Source organism: Alligator sinensis, unplaced genomic scaffold, assembly GCF_000455745.1.
Source record: "Alligator sinensis unplaced genomic scaffold, ASM45574v1 scaffold829_1, whole genome shotgun sequence".
NCBI classification, from domain to species: Eukaryota; Metazoa; Chordata; order Crocodylia; family Alligatoridae; genus Alligator; species Alligator sinensis.
This window is the reverse complement of record NW_005842399.1, coordinates 1,076,351-1,084,100: the sequence shown is the minus strand read 5'-3', so window position 1 is coordinate 1,084,100 and position 7,750 is coordinate 1,076,351. Positions and strand designations below refer to the sequence as shown.

Here is a 7,750-nt window from a genome sequence, read left to right as displayed (position 1 = left end):
CTAGGCTATGACTGGTGCACACAGGCTCCAAAGCTAGAAGAGCTTCAAGTCATTTGTCCTAAGATATTTCCAAGATGAGAGGAGGGAAGGTGGGAGGGGCAGGAATTTAAGACAGACGTGCTCTTACCATTGGAGTGAGTGGGCAAGCCTAAAGAGTCCCAATTTTTGCAGTTATTTTCCATTGATCCTGGGCTAGCCAGGATCTGTCCTGATAGACACTGGCAGGCAGCCTGACATAGGTCCCTGCAAACACTGGGGAATTTAAGACAGGCAGTGAGGCTCCTCGGGTCAGGAAAGCACCGACTCCTACTGGAGAGAAGTTCTCAGTGAAATCCAAGACAACACTGGATAGCATTCTGTATCTGCAACCTGCTAGACTAGGAAGCCAAGATTTCCACAAGCTGAACCCTCCCTGAGGTATCAAGTGTGCATGAATTATATTTATCTCTGCCCACCACTATCTGCCTGGGCATTGATGGGAAACAAGTGTATACATTAGCCGACAGGAACGTCTGGCTAAGAGGCTTCACCTGTCAGAAGCATTTCACATGCCACACTGCTTAGCTTACATTTGCACTGAAAAGGCGGCAATGGGTTCCTTTCCAAGCCTTTAAAAAGGAGGGAAGCTTTACGTACAGCTTGGGAATGGACCCTGGCGGATGGAAATTGCATTAGGCTGTTTAGCATTCTAAATTCCATTTACAATACACCAGTTTGTTTCATCTATTATTTATTCATGCCAAGCAGAGGGAAATGTCTGGCCGGTTTAGCAAGCACAGCTCCCCTTATTGTGGTACTGCTACAGTAAATACAGTCTGCAAATGAACAACCAACCTTCAGCTGTCAGTTATTGAAGATGATGTACTCTCCATTCCTAAGCAGAGAGATCATTATCTTAGCTTGCCCACTTCATTGGTTGCTCCTTTAAAAAGTCCCTGGGTTTCTTATCACTATCCATCTCCACCTTTGGATAACTACCTACCACATGCTTACTAACTTGGCTTTATTCCTAATTGACTTGTGTATATTTTTGACCCGTGGCCCTTTTCATTTGGTACCACTGCAAAGCACCCACAGAACTCGCAGCACATTATGTATAAAGAAGGGCAGGTCTCATTTCCATTGTGCAGACTAGGAAACAGGCTGAGAAGTCAATTCACTTGCTTAACATGACACAGCGAGTCAGTGGCGCAACTGAAAAGAGGATCCTCCTCCCCAATTCACAGACCTGCACCTTTGGTCCTGGGCATCATGCTGCCTTCTTGTCAGCAAGTCACACACAACTGGTCTACAGAGGCTGTTCTGAAAACTCCAGCTTTCTACCAGCAGCACTAGAGCTGAGAAGGCAAGAACAGAAATGCAGTTTAAACCTATTTTAAGCTGAGTTAGGACAATGCTAAAATGACAGAGTTGCCAGACCACTGCATGCACTTGTGCAGCTAACACCAAGGGAGATTTCCCCACAATGGCTGTGTCCAGATGAGCACAGCCATGGGGTACGTGGTGCCGCAGACATAATGCACATTCTGTTGTTCTCTGTGCTGCAACGGAGCAGTGCAGAATGGGGTTTTTTGCCCCCTGGATATCCAGGGGGCAAAAAAGCCTGTGGAGAAAAAAAAAACGGAGCTGTGCACGTGGTGAAACATGTGCTGCCCAAAGCCGGAGCCTGGCTGGCCAGAGCCACACTCCACTGCTGGACAGGCTCGCTGCTGCTGCAGCCCCTGGAGGCCCCCCACTCAGGGTAACGTGCTGCATGCCAGCATACATGTGGCAAAGGCGTTCCCTGGGGACAACTAGTGCTGGCACAAGGTGTGCTGCTGCTAGTTGTCCCCAGGGAACCAAACGTCCATGCAAATCTGGACGCAGCCAATGAGTTTACTTAGGCAGGTTTTAGCCCTGCATGCCACTAACGCCACGCAATGCCAAACACCTCGCACAAGCAAAGGGATGAAGGCACCTGGTACATGTCCAGAGGTAGGTTATTACCTCAATGAACTGCTTGTTCTCACCTGGCGGTAATGCTGATTTCTGCACCTACACCAGGCAGGGCTATAACTTCACCCCTGCACTCAACCTCTCTCCTTTCCCAGTCCATTTGGAGTGAAACCTGTACAAGGGAAAATACCTTACTAAGCAATTGCCTGTTTGGATACCAGTATAGTAAAACTTTAGCATCTTCCTCCAAACTTATTTTGGTGGAAAAATCAAATTAAACAATTTTAAGTTAAAAATAAATGGTGTCAGTGTTGCACTCATTCATTAATAACTTTTTCAAGCCAAACTACCACCGTTGGAAATGCTTCCTCTACTTCCACTCTCAAACAGGAATATGTGAGAACTAGCAGTTTATGTCCATATTCCCAATTGAGGAACTAGTGAGAAAGAAAAAGTGGGGTGGGGGAATAGATGACAAATATGGTTATCCACTCCACTAAAAGGATTATTACATGACATGCAGGCAAAGGAAAGGGTCGTGGAGAAGATATATTGCTAATGGAACAACTCTGTATCAGGTACCATTTTAGTACATGTAATATACATTCTCTGGGTGAGTAATGTCACATTAAGTGTTCTGAATACATCTGGAAGAAAAAGTACTAATAAAACTATGAAAGCTCTTGTTTTTATTCCATCAAACTCCCCGCAGGTTCCATGTAAAAAAATAAAAGGTGCAAACTCAGTCCCTACGTTACTAATTTAAAAAAAACAAAACAAAACATACAACATCGATAGACTGATATGCTGGAACTAAGCGACTGTGGAAAGATAATGTCCACAGGATCAGATAAAAAGCAAGCGTTAAACCACAAGTTCCTTTAACGGCAATAAAAGCCTGAAGCATCTGAGAGATTGTAACATCATCATCAATTAGGGTTTATTGAAAAAATACACAATTTATAAAACTACATGCACAAAGCAGAAGCGATGCAATGCCACAAGGATAATATTGGACACCAGAACAAAACTCTTTCTGGCATGACAGGTACTGTTACTGGGATAAGTTATGCTCTGGAATGTACAGCGGATTTAGTGGAAGAGGAGTCCCAAGAAGGTTTTTTTTTTTTTTTTTCTTTAAAAAAAATTGCTCAACAGATTTCCATTTAATGGTTAGAAAAGCATTTCCTGACTGAGACTGATTTTGCCTTCATTTATTCACATAAATACGCATTACATGGTTTCCATAGCTATAGGATCCTACAGCAGTTTGCAAGGTAACCAGCCCTTTTAACCCATGCTGAGCAAACACGGCAGGAAACATGATGTTGCAGCAGCGAGGAGAGGCACAAGGTTTATAAAGGAAGACTGTGCTTCACAGCGTTTCTGTTTAGCATAGATGTAGATCCACTCTGGGCACAGAGTCTGTCATCTGAGTTATAAAGACTCTTAACTCTTGATGACAATAAACAATTCAGTCCAAGAGCTCTTCTCCTTCCACATCCTCAGCAGATTATGCATAATACCGAACAGCTTTCATGATTGCTTAAGGAGCTGCTGGTAGGTTAAATAAAGCAGTGACAAATGGACTGTAATGCCGTGACAGTTAAACAAAACTTTGGGGCTAAAACTCCGGCTTGTCAGTTTGATGACTTCACTGCACATGCCTCCCCGAGGCCAGAATTTGCCTCTTTCAATACCCACTACCCATTACTGTTACAGGTAACAGCAGGCAGTGACTGGGCCATGCAGATACAGCAAGAACACCTTCGGGTATATTTATTCAGCTGTCACTGGAAAAGCACGTCTCTGCCCCTGCTTGGGTGTATGAATTGATATCAATTTACATTTAGGCTACGGGCCTATTATTCTTCCAACAGTTATAGCATGTCTGTGTTTTGTGGCGACACCTCCATTTAGAAGGTGTTTGTCAGTGGTTTGAAAGGCACAAGCCCAGCATGAATCATTACACCAAGTGTTAGGAACAAGATGTAAACACAATCATTAGCAAAATTTTTTAACCTGCGGCAGGCAAGTGAGGCAGAATTCATTCTCTCATGTTACAGATAACTGTGAAAACTCCTTTGGTAATGGAACCAAAATTAATGTATGTGCAGGGCTGGGCATCAGTTGTTTAGGTCAGAGATCACTGCACTATTAGCCTATTCTCCGAGACACAATGAGGTTAAGTCTTAATTCTGCACCTTAAAGGCGGGTTCAAGTCTTACCAGGTCTTACTTAAGTAAGAGAGTTTGATGGCTTCTTCCTAGTCCTGAGGTCATCTGCCTACCCCACACATGGTTTCTTCTTCTCTGATTAGACTTTGGAAAAGAATGGCAGGGGTATAACGCAGGTTGAAAACATTAAGTACTTTAAGTGAAATGCATGGGGAAAATTTCCTCCTCATCTGCATGACATCTAGTTCTAGTCAGTGTCAACCCTTCAAAAGTCATCTTCATGGTCATAAGGGAAGTATGTTTTCAGCACCGTCTGTATGCCATAAACAGTGCTGCTAGCTGTTGGGTTTTATAACCCTAAATATTCCTTATATTATTCAAAGAATAGCTTTGTGAGAATGTGAGCACATTCTATGAAGTAAATCCACTTGTATTTTCTTTACATTCCATTAAGAAATGATTAGGAGGAGAATAGGACTTTCTTGGAAAAAAGTAGTTATTGCAGCTTTATTTTTCTTGTTACCTGTATAGTATCTGAACATCAACATCGTAAACAGAATCTGACAATACTCCTACTTAAGCTCTAACAGCTTTCCCTTGTTGCCTCTGTAGATATCAACAAGCTCTCTAAAACAAAGCCAAATATCAGCAACATTAAGCTTTAACTAGATCTCTGATCCAGATTTCATGTGCTACTACTTTTTTCTGAAATGGTGTGATCAGGCCTGACAAGTTGAAGACATGGCAAACCCTCCGCTCCTACCAACTTCAGTGGGAACCCAGATGCTTTCCTCCAGTTGAATGCTAGTCTCTTCTGACTCCACTCAACTGACGTCAGCAGACTAAGGACTCCAGTTGATAAGTAAGCAGCCAGAACACGGGATCCTTTGTTCCTTTGAAAGGAGGAAAGAAAACATACAACACAAACCTCTCCCTATTGAACACTCACCCACTCGTAAATTTTCAACATGGAACCAGTTGAAATTTAGAAATAATAAAAAAGAAATCTGACTTGTTATCACCATCGCAATCTTTTCAAGACTTTCCATTTGCTATTAAAGAAAATCAGACCTGCCAACAATAAAAATCTACTTAGATTTTCTATTGATTCTTTAAAAAAAAATCTTTCATTGAGAAATTAACATTTAGCCAGGAAAACAAGTAGCAGCACACTCACTCAATTGAACTTTAAAATAACTCTGTATACTATACAAATATACAATCCTGAAACATTTACATTTGACTTTTGAGGAAGACTGTTCAAAACTTACTACTGTTACATACAAGACAACTACCCACCTTGTACTGCAGGTATGACTTCCCCCCCCATAGTCAAATGATGGGATAGAAAAAAATATGAAGAACATGTGTTTTTCAAATGCAGTCCACATTTCTAAGGACTCGCTGTGACTCAATTTAATAGGGAATGCTGCCTGCTGTAGTTGATCCTGTGAAGATGTCAGTTAAGAGGAGATCTTTCTCCGCTTGGCACTACTGGAGCCTGTGTCCTCTGTTGACCGTTCCGATGCTCTCCTTTGTGCATGAAGGCCGGTTCTGTCTTTGTTCCCCTCAGTCTTATTTTTTTGGTCTCCTTCACTTTTAGTTCCTGCCTCTCTCGTGGTCACAGAAGCATTCTTGTCATGGTCCTGCCTAGCTATGTGGGAAGACCTGACAGGCAAGTCTGGCTGTCTCTCAGACTGGCTGGACTTGGTAGAAGTGTCTGCCTTGGAGACAGAGGGTGGTACAGTGCTGCTCTGACTCCTGAGCGCTGAAGATGAATCAGAGGCCCTTCGTGATGTCATTCCTGGGTTTCTCAGAGGTGAGGGCTTACCGTCCTTAAAGGCCTGCTCCTTCCCTGTTGCTTCAGTTCTCTTAGCCAGTCGTGGATCCCGTAGTCTCTCTCGAACAGCAGGCTGCACTGCAGCCTTCGCTTCCGTGGGTACAGCAACACCCCTGGTGTCTGAACCCTGAGATTCTTGTGGCCGTTTCAGCCCTCCGCTATCTTGTGCCAAGGGTCCAGCACTGTCAGATTGACTCCTCGAACTGTTGCTGTCTTTCTTGTTGGTGACATCAATCTGCCTGTCACTGCCTGAACAAGGCTGCCCTCGAGTAGCCTTTTCAGGCAGTACAGTACTGGGACAACGGGGAGGTGGCCGTGGCAATGCTGGCTTGAACTTTAGGATTTTAGCAGCATCCTTCTTATAGGTCTTGTCACACGTCTTAATGATGGCACCCCTCCTCTGAGCATCCTGTATCAGCTCATTCCAGTCTTTATTTTCCTGAAAAAGAAGAAAAAGTTGCCAAAAGAAACCAGTGCAAAGAGAAGTCTGAGCATGCATACAGGGCTCTTTTTCAGTCTGCACAGCTTCACTTCACACTGCCGTCAGAGGAACTACCTTCATATTTGCTCCGGGGATGAAAGGTTCTCTCAAAGGTTGCATTTAAAAGCAAAAAGGCCTCGTAAGGGAGGATCCTTTCAGTCGCTGCTGCACTAGCAGAGATGAAATGACAATGCCTGGATGGAACCACCAAATTGAGGATTGAAGTCCCTCTCTATGCCAAGCAGGATTAGAATATGGTTTGACTGCCACCTAGCGGTATATTAAAGGAGCACAATAGAACTTGACAATTTTAAGGGCCATTAGGCTGGAAATCTATATAACTTGTAAAAAAAAAAATAAAAAAAAATGGATTTGAGTATTTTAAAGTACTTTAAAATACCTCTGCTCCAATAGCCACCTCTACCCATTTGTGTGGCTGCACACCCACGTTTTCTTGTTTAAAAAAAAAAAAAAAACAACTCTCCTTTTAGTGCTGTACTCAAGATTGAAATAAATAGGGAAAAAGGACTGGCTATTCAGGGAAAACTGTGAAACAGTGCTAGGAAATCCACATCATAAACCGAAGTGCAATGGAGGGGAGGAGGTGGAGATTTTTAAGTTAATCAGTTATAGTCCTTAGGCATTCCTTACCATGAGTAGGCAACAAGATCTCAGACATAAGCAAGTTGTGCGAGTTGAAATTCAAAAAGGCATGCTGGCTTCCTACGTGTATAAGATTTTATCATTTGCCAGGCTGAACCTACTAGACACAAGTCACCATGTATAAGGACAAGGAGACTGAAAACAGGAACATTTCCTAGCTATCTTTTAAATAAGGATCTCTAACCTGAGTGGTTTAACTAAACAAAACAAACAAACAAAAAAAGACAGCTTCAGAACAGTCCTGGCACTTCCACTTTTTACAATGAACGAACCACCAAGAGAAAAACAGGTCAAGTTCAGCTCACATTGCTTTAAGTAATTCAGCTAATATCATCTTCCTCACCTGCCTTCCTCCTCGCTTTAAGCTGTTCTGTTTATGACCTAAAGTGCTAGCAGCAATGAGATAAGCAAGACATCAGTAAGCCAGGAGTTGGGAGTAACCTCACTTTGTCTATGCCTATTTGGCCTTCTTAGCATGTGCTAAACCAGTAACTTCTCATCAGGAAACCGTGCAGATCAGCTATAAAGCAAAAAAGAGCAAAGCCTGAGAGTGAGGGGCAATGTGGATTCTCTGGTCCAATCTCCTCACGTGCAAGTCACTACGATAGTGGAAGACTGCTCCGGGTAACTGCTTTCATCTGTTGACACGGGAGA

General features: G+C 43.0%; 1 protein-coding gene across 5 annotated transcripts in view; it reads right to left on the bottom strand.

The window, feature by feature from the left end:
* Positions 1–2,137: 2,137 nt before the first annotated feature.
* The window catches only part of SETX (senataxin), a 42,736-nt gene continuing 37,123 nt past the window's right edge, over positions 2,138–7,750 (bottom strand). For 3 of the 5 annotated variants that reach the window (XM_025211273.1, XM_025211276.1, XM_025211274.1), the window contains one exon: positions 2,138–6,391. In XM_025211273.1, the coding sequence (XP_025067058.1) occupies positions 5,576–6,391 (816 nt within the window). In that variant the 3' untranslated portion in view covers positions 2,138–5,575. The remainder of the gene's footprint in view (positions 6,392–7,750) is intronic. The other 2 variants (XM_025211277.1, XM_025211275.1) reach the window with 2 other exon arrangements.